The sequence below is a fragment of the Biomphalaria glabrata genome, chromosome 4 (assembly GCF_947242115.1).
Source record: "Biomphalaria glabrata chromosome 4, xgBioGlab47.1, whole genome shotgun sequence".
NCBI lineage: Eukaryota > Metazoa > Mollusca > Gastropoda > Planorbidae > Biomphalaria > Biomphalaria glabrata.
This window is the reverse complement of record NC_074714.1, coordinates 17,701,173-17,720,910: the sequence shown is the minus strand read 5'-3', so window position 1 is coordinate 17,720,910 and position 19,738 is coordinate 17,701,173. Positions and strand designations below refer to the sequence as shown.

Here is a 19,738-nt window from a genome sequence, read left to right as displayed (position 1 = left end):
AAACAAAAGACAAATGTCTGTGTGAATGCTTCAATAAAACAAAAGACAAATGTCTGTGTGAATGTCTGTGTGAATGTTTGTGCTTCAATAAAACAAAAGACAAATATCTATGTGAATGTCTATGTGAATGTTTGTGCTTCAACAAAACAAAAGACAAATATCTATGTGAATGTCTATGTGAATGTTTGTGCTTCAACGAAACAAAAGACAAATGTCTGTGTGAATGTTTGTGCTTCAACAAAACAAAAGACAAATGTCTGTGTGAATGCTTCAATAAAACAAAAGACAAATGTCTATGAGAATGTTTGTGCTTCAACAAAACAAAAGACAAATGTCTGTGTGAATGCTTCAACAAAACAGAAGACAAATGTCTATGAGAATGTTTGTGCTTCAACTAAACAAAAGACAAATGTCTATGAGAATGTTTGTGCTTCAACAAAACAAAAGACAAATGTCTGTGTGAATGCTTCAACAAAACAAAAGACAAATGTCTGTGTGAATGCTTCAACAAAACAAAAGACAAATGTCTGTGTGAATGCTTCAATAAAACAAAAGACAAATGTCTATGAGAATGTTTGTACTTCAACAAAACAAAAGACAAATGTCTGTGTGAAGTGAATGCTTCAACAAAACAAAAGACAAATGTCTATGAGAATGTTTGTGCTTCAACAAAACAAAAGACAAATGTCTATGAGAATGTTTGTGCTTCAACAAAACAAAAGACAAATGTCTGTGTGAATGCTTCAACAAAACAAAAGACAAATGTCTGTGTGAATGCTTCAACAAAACAAAAGACAAATGTCTGTGTGAATGCTTCAACAAAACAAAAGACAAATGTCTGTGTGAATGTCTGTGCTTCAACAAAACAAAAGACAAATGTCTGTGTGAATGTCTGTGCTTCAACAAAACTTAAACATAAAATATGTCGTATTTGGTTCATTTACATGGACTATGTCACCGGTCGTCTCGATTGGTCCTGGGTTTATACCCTGCCCGCAGTCATCCCCAGTCGTGGTGTGGGAGGTTTGGGCTAGGATGTAGGTTATCTTTAACTTTGAAGGAACATCCAAAACATGTAAAACATATTACAAAACAAACATTTCACAGATCCTGGAAAGTAAATTTTCATCCAGACTTGGACTTTCAGTCAAAGATAAATAAATGTATTATGTATCCAGAGTTAAGCAATGTTAATACGATATAGACTCAGTAGGTCTCACAGGGGCCAGAAAAAATACTACTCCAAGCCGTCACACGAATGCGATCTCGGTCTAGGGAATTTCTGGTCCACATGGATTTATCAAATATCCAAATCTCTTTAAAAAACAATCTTTGTTCCGCTTGAAACACCAGTAACAAAAAAGGTCAAAGGTAAAATTGTAAACTATTTGCTCACCTGAAAGCTGACAGTAAGATGTTGGGCTTGTGGTCCTGACACACGCTGCTTTGGAAGACGTATCATTCGGAAGACGTTCTTTGCCGTTGACTATAGTGGTCGACAGCAGTATTCCTATACAGATGACATATTAGAAACAATGACATTATGTATGCTCAGCTTACAATATTACATTTTTCTAACCTCGGTTAAAAACAACTCTATAAATAAAATGCAGATACAATTTGTGTTGTGAGATGAATATGTCAAATCTTAAACTATTTGCACTGAGAACTGGACCTTGAAAATATATCTATAATTATACTTTTAATTATTGTATAAACTAGAACTATTTTGTCCAAATAGAAAGAATTTCTAAGTGTTTAGGTTATTTTTAGATTCCTCATATAAAAAAATCCTTTCATTGTTATTTTTTTCAAAGATTGCCACCAAAAGTAAAGATAATAAACTACTAAACAGTAAGCAAAAGAAAACAAAAGACGAGTATAAAAACACAAGTATAAAAATACAAGTATAAAAACAGAGGTATAAAAACACAAGTATAAAAACACAAGAATAAAGACAGTAATAAGTATTGTCATCGAGTCTGAAGATGAATGAGGGACTGCAATAGTTCATGTTGGTACGGAGCGTCATGTGCCACATATTGGTCACATACTGAGCAGACATAACCATTGTGGGTTCTCGAGTTAGATTCTCATTTCATCGTCTACGTCTGCTCTAGCAGTGGACTTTCTTTGGGTCTCAAATGACAAACATAAGAATAAAAGACATATGTTGAAACGGAAGAATAGAAACCCAAGAACAGGCCTACTAAAAAAAACAACACAGCTTTTTTTTTCATTCTCGTATGTCTTGAGAAATAGGTCCGAATAGGTGGCTGTTTCCTGATTAACCAGTGTCTCAGTTAACCAGTTAAGATATAAAACTATTTAATCAAGAAAATACAAAGACCAATGTTACCTTTGCCATTTTCAGTTCTAAGTCTTTGGGTAGTTATAATGTCAGACCCATAAATGTTGGATCCATCAATGAAGGAAGTCAGGGCATTGATTTGTTCTCTTGGATCTAGACAGAAGTAATAACACGAGTTACGTTGTGAGGACTGGCAAAAGTAAGGGATGGCGAGAAAGAAACAGTGAAGGTCTACTTAGTAATGTATGGCAAGAAAGAAACAGTGGAGGTCTACTTTGTAATGTATGGCAAGAAAGAAACAGTGAAGGTCTACTTTGTAATATAGGCAAGAAAGAAACAGTGGAGGTCTACTTTGTAATGTAATCAAGAAAGAAACAGTGAAGGTCTACTTTGTAATGTATGGCAAGAAAGAAACAGTGGAGGTCTACTTTGTAATGTATGGCGAGAAAGAAACAGTGAAGGTCTACTTTGTAATATAGGCAAGAAAGAAACAGTGAAAGTCTACTTAGTAATGTATGGCAAGAAAGGAACAGTGAAGGTCTACTTTGTAATGTATGGCAAGAAAGGAACAGTGAAGGTCTACTTTGTAATGTATGGCAAGAAAGGAACAGTGAAGGTCTACTTTGTAATGTATGGCAAGAAAGGAACAGTGAAGGTCTACTTTGTAATGTATGGCAAGAAAGAAACAGTGAAGGTCTACTTTGTAATGTATGGCGAGAAAGAAACAGTGAAAGTCTACTTAGTAATGTAGGCAAGAAAGGAACAGTGAAGGTCTACTTAGTAATGTATGGCAAGAAAGAAACAGTGAAGGTCTACTTTGTAATGTATGGCAAGAAAGAAACAGTGAAGGTCTACTTAGTAATGTATGGCAAGAAAGAAAAAGTGAAGGTCTACTTAGTAATGTATGGCGAGAAAGAAACAGTGAAGGTCTACTTTGTAATGTATGGCAAGAAAGAAACAGTGAAGGTCTACTTAGTAATGTATGGCAAGAAAGAAACAGTGAAGGTCTACTTAGTAATGTAGGCAAGAAAGAAACAGTGAAAGTCTACTTAGTAATGTAGGCAAGAAAGGAACAGTGAAGGTCTACTTAGTAATGTATGGCGAGAAAGAAACAGTGGTGGTCTACTTTGTAATGTATGGCAAGAAAGAAACAGTGAAGGTCTACTTAGTAATGTATGGCAAGAAAGAAAAAGTGAAGGTCTACTTAGTAATGTATGGCGAGAAAGAAACAGTGAAGGTCTACTTTGTAATGTATGGCAAGAAAGAAACAGTGAAGGTCTACTTAGTAATGTATGGCAAGAAAGAAACAGTGAAGGTCTACTTAGTAATGTAGGCAAGAAAGAAACAGTGAAGGTCTACTTTGTAATGTATGGCGAGAAAGAAACAGTGGTGGTCTACTTTGTAATGTATGGCGAGAAAGAAACAGTGAAGGTCTACTTTGTAATGTAGGCAAGAAAGAAACAGTGGTGGTCTACTTTGTAATGTATGGCGAGAAAGAAACAGTGGTGGTCTACTTTGTAATGTATGGCAAGAAAGAAACAGTGAAGGTCTACTTTGTAATGTATGGCGAGAAAGAAACAGTTAAGGTCTACTTTGTAATGTAGGCAAGAAAGAAACAGAGGAGGTCTACTTTGTAATGTATGGCGAGAAAGAAACAGTGGTGGTCTACTTTGTAATGTAGGCAAGAAAGAAACAGTGGTGGTCTACTTTGTAATGTATGGCGAGAAAGAAACAGTGGTGGTCTACTTTGTAATGTATGGCAAGAAAGAAACAGTGAAGGTCTACTTTGTAATGTATGGCGAGAAAGAAACAGTTAAGGTCTACTTTGTAATGTAGGCAAGAAAGAAACAGAGGAGGTCTACTTTGTAATGTATGGCGAGAAAGAAACAGTGGTGGTCTACTTTGTAATGTATGGCAAGAAAGAAACAGTAGAGGTCTACTTTGTAATGTATGGCGAGAAAGAAACAGTGGTGGTCTACTTTGTAATGTATGGCCAGAAAGAAACAGTGAAGGTCTACATTATAATGTATGTTAAGAAAGAAACAGTAGTGGTCTACTTTGTAATGTATGGCGAGAAAGAAACAGTGGTGGTCTACTTTGTAATGTATGGCGAGAAAGAAACAGTGAAGGTCTACTTTGTAATGTATGGCGAGAAAGAAACAGTGGAGGTCTACTTTGTAATGTATGGCAAGAAAGAAACAGTGAAGGTCTACTTAGTAATGTATGGCGAGAAAGAAACAGTGGTGGTCTACTTAGTAATGTATGGCGAGAAAAAAACAGTGGTGTTCTACTTTGTAATGTATGGCGAGAAAGAAACAGTGGTGGTCTACTTTGTAATGTATGGCGAGAAAGAAACAGTAGTGGTCTACTTTGTAATGTATGGCGAGAAAGAAACAGTGGTGGTCTACTTTGTAATGTATGGCGAGAAAGAAACAGTGGTGGTCTACTTAGTAATGTATGGCGAGAAAGAAACAGTGGTGGTCTACTTTGTAATGTATGGCGAGAAAGAAACAGTGAAGGTCTACTTTGTAATGTATGGCGAGAAAGAAACAGTGGTGGTCTACTTTGTAATGTATGGCGAGAAAGAAACAGTGGTGGTCTACTTTGTAATGTATGGCGAGAAAGAAACAGTGGTGGTCTACTTTGTAATGTATGGCGAGAAAGAAACAGTGGTGGTCTACTTTGTAATGTATGGTGAGAAAGAAACAGTGGTGGTCTACTTTGTAATGTATGGCGAGAAAGAAACAGTGGTGGTCTACTTTGTAATGTATGGCGAGAAAGAAACAGTGAAGGTCTACTTTGTAATGTATGGCGAGAAAGAAACAGTGGTGGTCTACTTTGTAATGTGTGGCGAGAAAGAAACAGTGGTGGTCTACTTTGTAATGTATGGCGAGAAAGAAACAGTGGTGGTCTACTTTGTAATGTATGGCGAGAAAGAAACAGTGGTGGTCTACTTAGTAATGTATGGCGAGAAAGAAACAGTGGTGGTCTACTTTGTAATGTATGGCGAGAAAGAAACAGTGAAGGTCTACTTTGTAATGTATGGCGAGAAAGAAACAGTGGTGGTCTACTTTGTAATGTATGGCGAGAAAGAAACAGTGGTGGTCTACTTTGTAATGTATGGCGAGAAAGAAACAGTGGTGGTCTACTTTGTAATGTATGGCGAGAAAGAAACAGTGGTGGTCTACTTTGTAATGTATGGTGAGAAAGAAACAGTGGTGGTCTACTTTGTAATGTATGGCGAGAAAGAAACAGTGGTGGTCTACTTTGTAATGTATGGCGAGAAAGAAACAGTGAAGGTCTACTTTGTAATGTATGGCGAGAAAGAAACAGTGGTGGTCTACTTTGTAATGTATGGCGAGAAAGAAACAGTGGTGGTCTACTTTGTAATGTATGGCGAGAAAGAAACAGTGGTGGTCTACTTTGTAATGTATGGCGAGAAAGAAACAGTGGTGGTCTACTTTGTAATGTATGGCGAGAAAGAAACAGTGAAGGTCTACTTTGTAATGTATGGCGAGAAAGAAACAGTGGTGGTCTACTTTGTAATGTATGGCGAGAAAGAAACAGTGGTGGTCTACTTTGTAATGTATGGTGAGAAAGAAACAGTGGTGGTCTACTTTGTAATGTATGGCGAGAAAGAAACAGTGGTGGTCTACTTTGTAATGTATGGCGAGAAAGAAACAGTAGTGGTCTACTTTGTAATGTATGGCAGGAAGAACTAGATCCAGAGCTAGTCTACATCTTCTAGATCTAGAATGTAGATGTAATTTATATTACATTTTCTTAAAAATACAAGCAAAGCTTAGATAATCTATCAATAAACTGAAAGCAATATTGAAATTTAATAAATAACTCAGTTATTGGCACAATACGGCTGACTATGCCATGTTTTTTTTATTGCCATGTCGTGCGGTTTGCGCGCTGGACTGTCGTTCGGTTTTATCAAACCCACAGACCGCTCCCATCCCCGTCGTCCTGCGGGAGGTTAGGACTAGGAAGTAAAATATCTTGAACTCTGAAGGAACATCCGAAACATGTACAACATTTACAAACAAACATATTTCTTTTTATACATTGAAAAGTATAATGGTCAAACTCGAGTTTTCCCCGTTTAGCTAACACGCTAGCTATTCTTTTCTCAGCGATATACATCGAATGTTAAATTTGTAGGAAAATCGTTAGATCCGCTTTCGAGATCCAGGTTCCACCCTCCGCCCATCCTCCAGGTTCCATGAAGTTGTGACTTAAAAAGAGGAATTGTAAATCTCTATAGAATATACTTACACATTTGATTTCCATACTCATCTTTGGCTGCTTCTGATCGAACGAACTCCATGCAATATTCAAATCTTGAATCTTCCTTAGGAATGGGAATTGGGAAGCATTCTCTGTCAACAAAATAACAAGTGTTTTTTTTTTCAATGTAGAAAAACTACAAAAAAAAAAAAAATTGTTAAATACATCACTAGACCATTATGGCATGGTAACACTTCACTCAACTTCACTGGCACAAAGAAATCAACTAACAAGAACAAAAATATATCTTTGAAAAAAAGACAATGCCTCCTTTATTTAAGTTCAAATCTAATAATACTAAGGCTTGTCTTCGAGTCCAAGATTAATGAGGAATACAGTATTTCCCGTGGCTGCGCAGCCCCAGCTGTGACCTGCATATTTTGCCACATCCAGGGCAAGCAACTTCAAATACGGGAATCGAACACCGTTAACTGCTATGGCTTTCGCATTTTTTTTATTCGGCCAGCGAGGAAGGCATTTATGTGTGATTATTTATTGGTATATTCATCATATGGACATCTAGATTAGCTATCTAGCATCTAGAACAGGATCTACACCAGCCATCTACACCAGCCATTTAGCATCTAGACACGGTATCTAGACCAGCCATCTAGCATCTAGACCAGGCATCTATACCAGCCATCTAGACCAGGCATCTAAACCAGCTATCTATGATCTAGACCAGGCATCTAGACAATGCATTTATCCTTTTTATCCAGCCATTCTTACTGCTTAGCCAAGGGAAATAATACTTTCTTCTCTTAATTTTGGACTAGTAAACAAAAGCTTATATGGAACAAAACCTTACTTGCTCATTTGTTTAGCAGAAACTCCGCAACACTTGATTGTTCCGTTGGAGCCTACGAAGTATGAGAGCAAAAATAAATTATTTTTAAAAGTTTTTTTTAATCAATTTATTTTGAATGAAGCTGATGGTGCTTTATCATTTCGCATTGTTTCCAGATTTTGAAATGCTGCTTTAATGAAAGGAGTTCTTCTTGTGAGCTTTGCACAATCAAGTTTTTCTATACAGCTATCGATTAACAAGGGCACATGGACTGGAACTTCTACAGCATATGTCTATTTATTTATAAACTCTTTACTGAATAGAAAGAAACATTTGAGTCGATTGCGGGAATTCCCATTGAAATCGTGTTTTAAAAAAAGTAAAAATTAAGAAGTTTTTATTTCGAAAAATTAAAATGGTCAAAACAGAATATTCACTGTGTGGATAATCTTTTTTTTTCCATAGATGTATATGTTAAATTTCTATAAAAATTGTTAGAGCCGTTTTCAAGGTACTGGTCCTGCTGGATTTTAAATTAATGCAGCATTAGGCCTCTATTTCCGGCATGATTCATTAATGCAGCATTAGGCCTCTATTTCCGGCATGATTCATTAATGAAGCATTAGGCCTCTATTTCCGGCATGATTCATTAATGAAGCATTAGCCTCTATTTCCGACATGATTCATTAATGAAGCATTAGGCCTCTATTTCCGGCATGATTCATTAATGAAGCATTAGGCCTCTATTTCCGACATGATTCATTAATGAAGCATTAGGCCTCTATTTCCGACATGATTCATTAATGAAGCATTAGGCCTCTATTTCCGACATGATTCATTAATGAAGCATTAGGCCTCTATTTCCGACATGATTCATTAATGAAGCATTAGGCCTCTATTTCCGACATGATTCATTAATGAAGCATTAGGCCTCTATTTCCGACATGATTCATTAATGAAGCATTAGGCCTCTATTTCCGACATGATTCATTAATGAAGCATTAGGCCTCTATTTCCGGCATGATTCATTAATGAAGCATTAGGCCTCTATTTCCGACATGATTCATTAATGAAGCATTAGGCCTCTATTTCCGACATGATTCATTAATGAAGCATTAGGCCTCTATTTCCGACATGATTCATTAATGAAGCATTAGGCCTCTATTTCCGACATGATTCATTAATGAAGCAATAGGCCTCTATTTCCGACATGATTCATTAATGAAGCATTAGGCCTCTATTTCCGACATGATTCTTAATGAAGCATTAGGCCTCTATTTCCGACATGATTCATTAATGAAGCATTAGGCCTCTATTTCCGACATGATTCATTAATGAAGCATTAGGCCTCTATTTCCGACATGATTCATTAATGAAGCATTAGGCCTCTATTTCCGACATGATTCATTAATGAAGCATTAGGCCTCTATTTCCGACATGATTCATTAATGAAGCATTAGGCCTCTATTTCCGACATGATTCATTAATGAAGCATTAGGCCTCTATTTCCGACATGATTCATTAATGAAGCATTAGGCCTCTATTTCCGACATGATTCATTAATGAAGCATTAGGCCTCTATTTCCGACATGATTCATTAATGAAGCATTAGGCCTCTATTTCCGACATGATTCATTAATGAAGCATTAGGCCTCTATTTCCGACATGATTCATTAATGAAGCATTAGGCCTCTATTTCCGACATGATTCATTAATGAAGCAATATTATAAACAAACTGCAAATAGATGTTAGCGAAAACAAAAGTTTTCTCTTTGGTATATTTATTAAATAATTATCTTAAGCTGGGGGAGCTGGGACTGGCTGGGATTACTATCTACTGGAATGGTAGGTGGACTTACCAGTAGGAACTGGGGAAACACCAATGTCATGACTTACAAACTGACCAAACTGTGGACAGTAGAGTAGAATGGTTAGAATTAGTACACGAATATGCAAGAAAACAAAATTCTAACAAGGAAACGATAAATAAATAACAAGATGTAACAATAACAGATGTAACAACAAAATATGTAAAATACTTGATAATTGTGCCGGCTAGACAACGCCCTCATGAAACCGATGACCATTAAAAAGGGAGATTTAAAAAAAAATAATTTTGACTTTTGGGATATTTTAGTTTCATAAGTTCAAATGCGGCTATTATTATTATTTTTAACAAAGCTGTCTGTCTTTCAGGGTGGTTTCTTTCAACCAATTACCATTCTCAAATCAATCATACATTTTGCAAAAAAGTTTACTAATTAGTTAATCAATTAGTGGTAATTAATTAATTAATTTTTTTAATAGAAAAAGGGAAGATAACACTTGCATTATTGAGACAAATGGCAGCAATTAAATTGTGCTCTCCCGTCACTCACCTTTCTTTAAAAAAACAACAATTATTTTTTTTATATTTTGTTGAAGACGTGGGTTACTTCCTTTTTTAAAGGGGTGAGTTAAAAAAGGGGGGAGGGAGTAAAACAGCTTTGACTAGCACACTCGTTCAAAGCTAACATTGGAAACTTTGCTAAATGACAAAGCGTGTGGTGGCAACAGATCAAACATATCCTTGGATAATGCAGAAACAAACCAGACTAAGTTAGACAAAACAATTACCTGCATAGTGAACATAGACAGATCGCTCTCTTTCATGACATCAGGGAAAAGCTTCAAGCTGATCAAGCGTGGTGAAGGTAGATACTCCTTACCGACAACACTGTAGATACGAGGTGTGTTCATACCTGCAGGCAAACACATATACTTGTATAGTTGTATCCATGTGAATTTAAGAACTAGGATTGGACCTCAGAAGCATTTAATCTTGACCACGATAATATCAATGATAATGGAGAGTTCAGAAAACAAATGTTTTACCGAAGTGAAGACAGTAAAGCTTTAGACTGAAGAATGAATGAATGAATGAATATTTATGTTTTGAAACAGCTAGTTGGCCTTTTTCAGTGGTAGAAAGACTATGGTTCATCTCGTAGTAACCCTTTTCATGTGACTGCGAAGCCCTATTCTTAAGAGTTATTCCCGTCCACATATGTCGCAGATTAATGTAGCTTTCGCTCTGATGGTAGAGGAGCCAGCCTTTTTTCGTTTAGCTCGCTTTTCTTCCACAGCTGAAGCCAATGCTTTTCGCTGTCCATAGTTACCGTTAGCCTTGTTTTATAATCCAAAGACCAAACGCTATCAGCTTGAAGCATAGACTTATTGAATAAAGTGACAAGTTATTAGTAGCATGGCCTATCCATGTTATTCAGAACATTTACATATAAAGAAAGAAATTTCTAGTTGAGAGTTTTCTTATGATTTGATGCTGGGAGATATCTGGAATGTCTGATGTTGGGAAATATCTGGAATGTCTGATGTTGGGAGATATCTGGAATGTTTGATGTTGGGAGATATCTGGAATGTCTGATGCTGGGAGATATCTGGAATGTCTGATGTTGGGAGATATCTGGAATGTCTGATGTTGGGAGATATCTGGAATGTCTGATGTTGGGAGATATCTGGAATGTCTGATGCTGGGAGATATCTGGAATGTCTGATGTTGGGAGATATCTGGAATGTCTGATGTTGGGAGATATCTGGAATGTCTGATGTTGGGAGATATCTGGAATGTCTGATGTTGGGAGATATCTAGGATGTCTGATGTTGGGAGATATCTGGAATGTCTGATGTTGGGAGATATCTGGGATGTCTGATGTTGGGAGATATCTGGAATGTCTGATGTTGGGAGATATCTGGAATGTCTGATGTTGGGAGATATCTGGAATGTCTGATGCTGGGAGATATCTGGAATGTCTGATGCTGGAAGATACTGGAATGTCTGATGTTGGGAGATATCTGGAATGTCTGATGTTGGGAGATATCTGGAATGTCTGATGCTGGGAGATATCTGGAATGTCTGATGTTGGGAGATATCTGGAATGTTTGATGTTGGGAGATATCTAGAATGTCTGATGCTGGGAGATATCTGGAATGTCTGATGTTGTGAGATATCTGGAGTGTCTGATGCTGGGAGATACTGGAATGTCTGATGTTGGGAGATATCTGAAATGTCTGATGTTGGGAGATATCTGGGATGTCTGATGTTGGGAGATATCTGGAATGTCTGATGTTGGGAAATATCTGGAATGTCTGATGTTGGGAGATATCTGGAATGTCTGATGTTGGGAGATATCTGGAATGTCTGATGTTGGGAGATATCTAGGATGTCTGATGTTGGGAGATATCTGGAATGTCTGATGCTGGGAGATATCTGGAATGTCTGATGCTGGGAGATATCTGGAATGTCTGATGCTGGGAGATATCTGGAATGTCTGATGCTGGGAGATATCTGGAATGTCTGATGTTGGGAAATGCCTGAATACGTTGAAGATGTATAGGAGATGTAACAATAAACTTTTAATGAATCTCTTCTACAGTAATCAATAGTCAATGAACATGGAGATATACAACACGTTGAATTTCAAAGATATTATTTAGCCATTTAATTTAGGTCTCATGTACTGTTTATCGAGCTATTGAGAGAGAGAGAGAGAGAGACAGGAAGAGAGAGAGATAAAACTGAGAGAAACTTAGAGAGATAGAGAGAAAAAGAGAAAAAGAGAGACTGAGAGCGTGAAAAGAGAGACTGAGAGAAAGAGGGGGAAAAGGAGAAAAGAGAACTAGAGAGACAGAAAGCGAAAATAGAGAGAAGGAATAGATAGGATAATAGATTGAGAATGAAGGAGAAAAAGGTGAAAGAGAGAAAAAGAGAGATAGAGCCAGAGATAGAAAGAAAGAAGGAGTGGGAAAAATTGAGATATAAAGGAGAGAGAAAGAAGGAGGGAGAGGCGAGGTGAAAGAGTTAAAGAGAGACACGAGACACAAAGAATGAGAGAGAGAGAATACAACAGAAAGAACAAAACAGCAGCGACTTTACTTTATCTTTACAAATCTTAATGACCAGAATTAGATGTCTGCAAACATCTCGCCTCAATGATTCAACAAAAGACTATAACTAGAATAAACCTCTCACAGTTTTAATCACACAAGTCAATGTTTACCTTTATCATCCTGGTAGTGGGGCTTCAAATAACGTTTCAAGGGTTTCACAGTGCTACCGTAATCCTTGGGGTGATTGCATCTTCCATCAACCTCGCGGTACCTCAGAGTTGACACGTCTTTTGAACACAGCTGAATGGAAAAAAAAATCATTACTGAAGCGAATTACATCATTTGCCCTATAGCCTATAGATCATAAAGGTCTGGAAGGGGAACTTACTGAAGTGAAGTAGAACAGAAAAGTAATAAGTAAACAATAAAAGGGCTAAAATAAAAAAAAATAATACAAGGATTTAAATGAACAAAAATAATGCTAACAATAAGTACATCCACACATACTGACTAAGAAGAAACATTTCATTCTGGAGGCATAGCGGGAAAAACTCATGTTGGTGTCTCCTGTGTACACACTGAAAGGAAGTGTTGCTAAGCTAGGTCTTCTTCAAAGGTCCATCACAATTTGTGTGCAGTTTTTTAGCCCTGCAGAATCTTATCTTATCTTATATAATACAGAAAAAAAGAAGATGATTACGTCCTACGCATAATGCATTTAGTAATGCCTAAATTCTGCTAAGTCACTGGTTTTCCTGGCTAGCTCAGGCAACCCATTTCATGCTCTTCTAGCACTAGGGAAGAAGGAGTATTTGTACAATTTAGTCCTAGCATATGGAACGAGGAATGTGCCTTTATCTTTGCGTCTTTCTGAGTATTTTATTAAATTTTGTTTTTGTATTTGAAGATTATGGTTCAGTCTTCTTCTTATTTTTCGTTCTCATTGTTATGTTGGAGTGTTCAGATGAGTAGACCAATACATGAGATGAATTGCGCAGTGGTTTCCAAATCAGGGAGCTCTCCATATAGTTTCCTTTCTATTGGGGTGATTTGGGGCCAATGTCTTATACGGGCCTCTTGGTAAAGAGAGCAGTTTTGGAGGACATGGTCTGCATTCTCTGGTGATACTCCACATGAGCAGATTTCACTGGTTCCAATTTTGAGCTTCCGGTACATGTGCTGTCGCATTCTGTTGGTTCAGTGTTTTATGTGTAATTGCTACTTTACTTTTGAGTCTTCGATCAATTTTTTAAAATCTTTCGTTCGTAGCAGAAAAATAATTTCACTAGGAAGAAGCATTAGAATTTCACTCAATGACTTAATACTTCTAAAGAAAAACAAATGGGCAAAAAAGAAGATTTGATAGAAAGATCAACTAACATCACATTGAGATAATGTCAACATTTTAGCTCAATGCTGTTTTAGTTACTTAGCAGTAATAAAATTCGAATGTGTTTCCCAGCAGCTAGACGATCCTGGGTATCATCTACAAATAAAAGTAATGTTCCCCTTTCAGATCATGTAGAGTATAGGGCAGATGATGTAAAGGGCATATGTTTCTGTGTCCCACGGTTAACGAGCTTGTTATGTAGCCATCTCAAATACCAACCGCCTTTCCCCCATCCCCAACTTTTGTCAGGTACCCATAAGAGTTGGATGGAATCAAAGGCACCCCAAGGATCCCCAAATTAAAAATAAAAGTCTTTACTTTGATTCAAACCCGGGAGCCTCCTATTCGAAAAAGGTTCACAATGCCAACTGAGCCCTACGACGACTGCTATCAAAAAACTGTCACACACACACACACAATGCACTGAGGGTGGCTTCTTCTTAAGATGATGTTGTAAATAATATTATCCTTAGTTTAATCCTATGCAATTAAGTTCATTCCTTTAACTCTTTCTCTCCGTAATTATTTGCCATGACCCTACGGAATTATTCATTTTTTGTTATTTTATAGTGTCCCTGTTATGACTCAACGTCTATAACTTTGTATCGTCAAATAGGAGAGAAAGAGTTAATGTTCAATCACTTCAATGGCTGCTTTGATTCGAATTACTTATAAAGAGGCTTTAAAGATGAACAAGCCTTGAAACATTAGTGCAAAGAAGATTGTCATGCTTCAGTGAATCATAGTTACAATAACTCTTTCTTTACATTTTAATTATTGAACTCCGGATTACGTTCTTCTAGGGGGAAGAAGCACTAAGAAACGACAGGAGACAAACGTGGGAGGATACAGATCTAAGATAGAACACAAATAGAGTAATACAATGAACAGTTAAAAAGACTACGAAAGATTTGACACAGATAACCTAATTAAACTACGTAACGAACGCTGTATACTAAGCTATATATAACATACAAATTTGTTGGAGATTTTTATACTCAAGGTTATTTACATTAATCGATAGTATTTTAACATATGCATACTACTGGTTATTCACAGCTACCAGATCTTTGTTTGCATTTTGATGTATTTTTTTTTGTAATTTTACAATTATAAAAATAATTTAGAAATATTATTTTCTTTGAGATTTTTTTATACTAATAACGGGTACTATTTTAAATGTACATCTACAGTGCTATTGAAAGTGCACACTTATTAAACTCTATGACATGATTTTAAAATTTAGTTGATCAATACTTTCGTAGTCTGTACAACGGAGACACCAAAAGACTTGCTATTTATGGATCTGCCTCCAATTTATGAAAATCTCCAATAAAAATGACTTTGAGCTACAAGCAAAAGATCTAAGACATTTGATTCTATAGTGCTAAAAGAGAGAGAAAGAGCTAAGACGTTTCATTCTAAAGTGCTAAAAGAGAGAGAAAGAGCTAAGACATTTGATTCTGCAATGCTAAAAAAAAGAGAGAAAGCTAAGACATTTGATTCTGCAATGCTAAAAAAGAGAGAGAAAGAGCTAAGACATTTGATTCTGCAGTGCTAAAAAAGAGAGAGAAAGAGCTAAGACGTTTCATTCTAAAGTGCTAAAAGAGAGAGAAAGAGCTAAGACATTTGATTCTGCAGTGCTAAAAAAGAGAGAGAAAGAGCTAAGACGTTTCATTCTAAAGTGCTAAAAGAGAGAGAAAGAGCTAAGACATTTGATTCTGCGATGCTAAAAAAAAGAGAGAAAGAGCTAAGACATTTGATTCTGCAATGCTAAAAAAAAGAGAGAAAGAGCTAAGACATTTGATTCTGCAATGCTAAAAAAGAGAGAGAAAGAGCTAAGACATTTGATTCTGCAGTGCTAAAAAAGAGAGAGAAAGAGCTAAGACGTTTCATTCTAAAGTGCTAAAAGAGAGAGAAAGAGCTAAGACATTTGATTCTGCAGTGCTAAAAAAGAGAGAGAAAGAGCTAAGACGTTTCATTCTAAAGTGCTAAAAGAGAGAGAGAAAGAGCTAAGACGTTTCATTCTAAAGTGCTAAAAGAGAGAGATAAAGAGCTAAGACATTACATTCTACAGTGCTAAAAGAGAGAGAAAGAGCTAAGACTTTTGATTCTACAGTGCTAAAAGGTGAAAAAAAAATAGAAATTGCTTCTTAAAATAGATAACTCTTATGAATTCTATACACCGGATAAACCATTCTTTATGAGAATTCCCATTCAAAAATGAATCTCGTCCTCTTTGAAAACCCACATACCTATATCTAAGTACTTACGGATTGATCTCCAATGACTGTATTATCATATCCACCAGCTATAAGTCCATTCACATTTGCATAGTAAAGGTCCGGGTGAGCAGCGCAATAAGGCCCCGTGCTTTGAACAGTGTCTGGGGGTCACAAACAAAACAAGAAAATTGTAGAGTTAAAAAAATAAACTGAAGCGCTATTCGAGTGAAAAGTACCCTGTATAAAATGAAAGTAAAATAAAGTGAAGTCATTCCTTTCAGACCTTGCGACCTTAGTGGAGAGATGATGACAAGGTCAACTGTTTCTATGACCGACGGTTAACAAGGGTATGGTGTGGTCAGTACAATGAACAACAGTCTTTACGCTACTAAAGTATGTCAGGTACCCATTAAAGTTGGGTTAACTTAAGAAGTCCCAAAAATCCCGAAGTTCAAAATCCATTGTCTTCAACGGCATTTTAACTCGACCCATCGGCTCAGAGGCCAAGCTCCTTACCACTCAACCACCACGACCCTAGTAGCTTAACATTACTTTTACATAAAAATTAATACAAACTTTAAAAAAAAAATTTAATTAATGTGTTATCTACAAGGTTTTCTATTAACTTGCATCTCATGCTGGAGATATATATATATATATACAACGTTATCAGAAACAGAGAGAGATGGATGTGCAAGAAGGAGAGAAAAAAGTAGCTGACCGCTAACTATGGCCCAAGGCAACGTTACACACTGTGTAATCCCATTAATTAACCAGAAGACCATTTGATCTTATGTTTCCTGTTTCCCCTGTGGGCGCTCGTGCGTAAAATTGAAAGACAGAAGGGCGGGGGAGGTGGCGGGTAAAGAAAAAGAAGATCACGGCCAAAGAAACACACATCAACACGAGCCTACGTCCAAATAATTATGAACATTTTACTGAGGCGTATTGACTTCGGTTTTAGCATAAAAATATGTTATGGTAGCGTTATGTAATTTGTTTCAAATCTTCAACCCGAAATGCTAATCTTAACAACATGCTACCCTTGGAAAAATAACTCCTTAAAAACAATAATTTTAAAGTTAATAACTAATTTGTCTATAACACTCCAAACATTTTGGGTCATAAGCTGTACTCTGTTTGTACTCTGTTTGTACTCTGTTTGTACTCTGTTTGTACTCTGTTTGCTCTGGTCTGTCATCATTTCATTGAAAACACAACAACACATTCAAGGCGCGGTGGTTGAGTGGTAAAGCGCTTGGCTTCAGAACCTGGGCTTCTGAGTTCGAAGCTCGGTGGAGACTTGGACTATGAATTTCGAGATTTTTAGGCCTGAGTCCACCCAACTCTAATGGGTACCTTAGGGAAAGTAAAGACGGTTCGTCGTTGTGCTCGCAACATGACACCCTACTAGTTACAGAAATTGATGACCTTAACATCATCTGTCCTATAGATCGCAAGATCTGAAAGTGGAACTTTTTCATTAAAAACACCTAGTATCCCTTAACCTAATTTATACCGTCATACTTACAAGTATAAAGCTGGCTTTACAACCAGCTACCTTTACAACCAGCTACCTTTACAACCAGCTACCTTTACAACCAGCTACCTTTACAACCAGCTACCTTTACAGCACATAAAAATGTTTGAAAAAAAAAACTGCCCTATTATTAGAAAGAGAAAACACCCGAAAATGAATATATCTGGTTTAATGACAAAGATCAACTAGTTCAAACGTAATGAAATATAAATAAATTAGAGGTAAAGCTAAACGTGAAATGATAGTCTTGATTCAAGCTCATGTTAGAATTAGAACTATACGTCAAGACAGATTTTGTAACTGAATCAGCGAAACCAATAATGTAGCACATTTTATGTCTCTAATTAACAAGCACTGCTACATTAACATATACATATGTGTAGACGTCTGTCGTAACTATCCGCTCTTACGACAGAACGTCCGTAGTTTATCAAAAGTTAAGTTTTCCTTTCAAAACTTGCGCTCTATAGGTCAGATGGTGTCAAGGTCATCATTTTCTATTGTCGACGGTTTCATTTACTTTGTCAGGTACCCTTTAGAATTGGATGGACTCGGGGGCAGCCCAAAAGTCCCAAAGTTCAAAATCCTTGCCTTCTCCGATATTTCGAACCAAAGACACCCCCCCCACACACACACACGGTTCGGAAGCCCAGCACTTTAGCACACAGCCGTCACGCCCCAATGTGATGTATAAGATAAAACAACAGGAAAACAAATTTGTTAAAATTAAAGTTCAGACATTCAGCTCTGTTGGAAGGATCCTATCGCTAAAAAAAATTCGTCTCGACCTGAACTCAAGCCTTCTTTCACGAGCCCAGCCTTTCTATGTCGTCTGCTGTTATTTCGGCATTATGTTCAAGTTCACAAGCACTTTCATTTCTCTAGAAGTCCAATTCTTTAGAAGTCCAATTCTTTAGAAGTCCAATTCTTTAGAAGTCCAATTCTTTAGAAGTCCAATTCACGGATCACACATGGCGATATCGACTTATTAGAATGTCTAGAGATAAAAGAAATACATTTGCACTTACCTATGAAATAAAGGCAAATCACTAATGAAAGTTGTAGTCCTACCATCTTCAACGTTTACCACTCACCACTATGTCTGGTTTGTAAAAACAAAACTCAAAAAATCCAAACCACTGCTCTATATACTGATGTCCACCCCCCTTATTTTAGAGTGGTAGTTGTTACAGGGACACGATCCCAGGTGCCTCGCCTTAAGTAGTCTCCCTTTGGCAGAATTAAGGAAGCGTCATCAAACGTACAGTGATTGGCTGAAAGGAGGGGGACAACATTTGAAACAAATCGTTTTTATTTTTAAATTTCGGAGATTAGCGTGTAGACATCAGCCAATGATAATGAATTCATCAAATCCTTTGTCATCTTTTTTATCGGTCATCAACGGGACTGTGCGGGATCTAACTGACGTGTCTAGTTATGTGGATATTAATTTTAGCGACCTGGGAATGGCTTAGTCAAATGTAAAAATAGGTTAGATCTATCCTATTGTTAGGAATGTTGGAGGACGATAGCCTCCTAAAACATAATATCTAAATATAAACAAATAATGTACGTAGTAATAATGCAAGCCTCGCCTATCCTAAAGCTTTCGAAGTTAATAAGCCTTACGATTCGTTGTAATGCCACATTGCCCACCCCACCTTGCCATTCCATGTCAATTAAACCAATCTTTTTCCTAATGTCTTGGTTGAAATTGTCACATTCAAAGTAAAGGAATAATAATATAATCTGAAGTGACATAGTAAGTGGGCATATTCAAGTGACATAGTAAGTGGGCACTAGGCATATTCATGTGATATAGTAAGTGGGCACTGGACATATTCAAGTGCCATCGTAAGTGGGCACTGGGCATATTCAAGTGGTATAGTAAGTGGGCACTGGGCATATTCAAGTGGTATAGTGAAAGTGAAACAATGAAGTTGAAGAGTGAAACGGTCTGACTCAGTTGATGATACGGGATGGAAAAATTAAATTAAATGGTATAATGAAATGGTATAGTGAAAATGATATAGTAAAATGGTATAGCGAAATGGGTATAGTGAAAATGGTATAGTGAAAATGATATTGTTACGTATTTCTGAATCTTCTGGCTAGATGTATTAGTTGGCACACAAATAAAAACACTGTAAAGAACTTGATGACTAAACTTTCAGTTTCATATAACTTTAATGACTATTAACTCTAACATTACTGTAACATGTAGCGTAGAAGACTGTACAATATCTGTCAGTTTACAGTTAGCTATACTTCGTTGCACTGCATCTCTTCACTTCGTTGCAA

At 36.8% G+C, this 19,738-nt stretch overlaps 1 protein-coding gene across 1 annotated transcript in view; it reads right to left on the bottom strand.

Annotated features, from left to right (window-relative positions):
• LOC106065519 (chorion peroxidase-like) overlaps positions 1-18,654 on the bottom strand; it is a 30,274-nt gene extending 11,620 nt beyond the window's left edge. The window contains exons 1-9 of the mRNA XM_056028182.1: positions 18,466-18,654; positions 15,946-16,058; positions 12,453-12,582; positions 10,012-10,136; positions 9,255-9,303; positions 7,416-7,467; positions 6,596-6,699; positions 2,360-2,464; positions 1,397-1,510 (exon numbers count right to left, since the gene is read on the bottom strand). Of these exons, the coding sequence (XP_055884157.1) occupies positions 1,397-1,510; positions 2,360-2,464; positions 6,596-6,699; positions 7,416-7,467; positions 9,255-9,303; positions 10,012-10,136; positions 12,453-12,582; positions 15,946-16,058; positions 18,466-18,511 (838 nt within the window). The 5' untranslated portion in view covers positions 18,512-18,654. The remainder of the gene's footprint in view (positions 1-1,396; positions 1,511-2,359; positions 2,465-6,595; positions 6,700-7,415; positions 7,468-9,254; positions 9,304-10,011; positions 10,137-12,452; positions 12,583-15,945; positions 16,059-18,465) is intronic.
• Between the last annotated feature and the right edge of the window lie 1,084 nt (positions 18,655-19,738).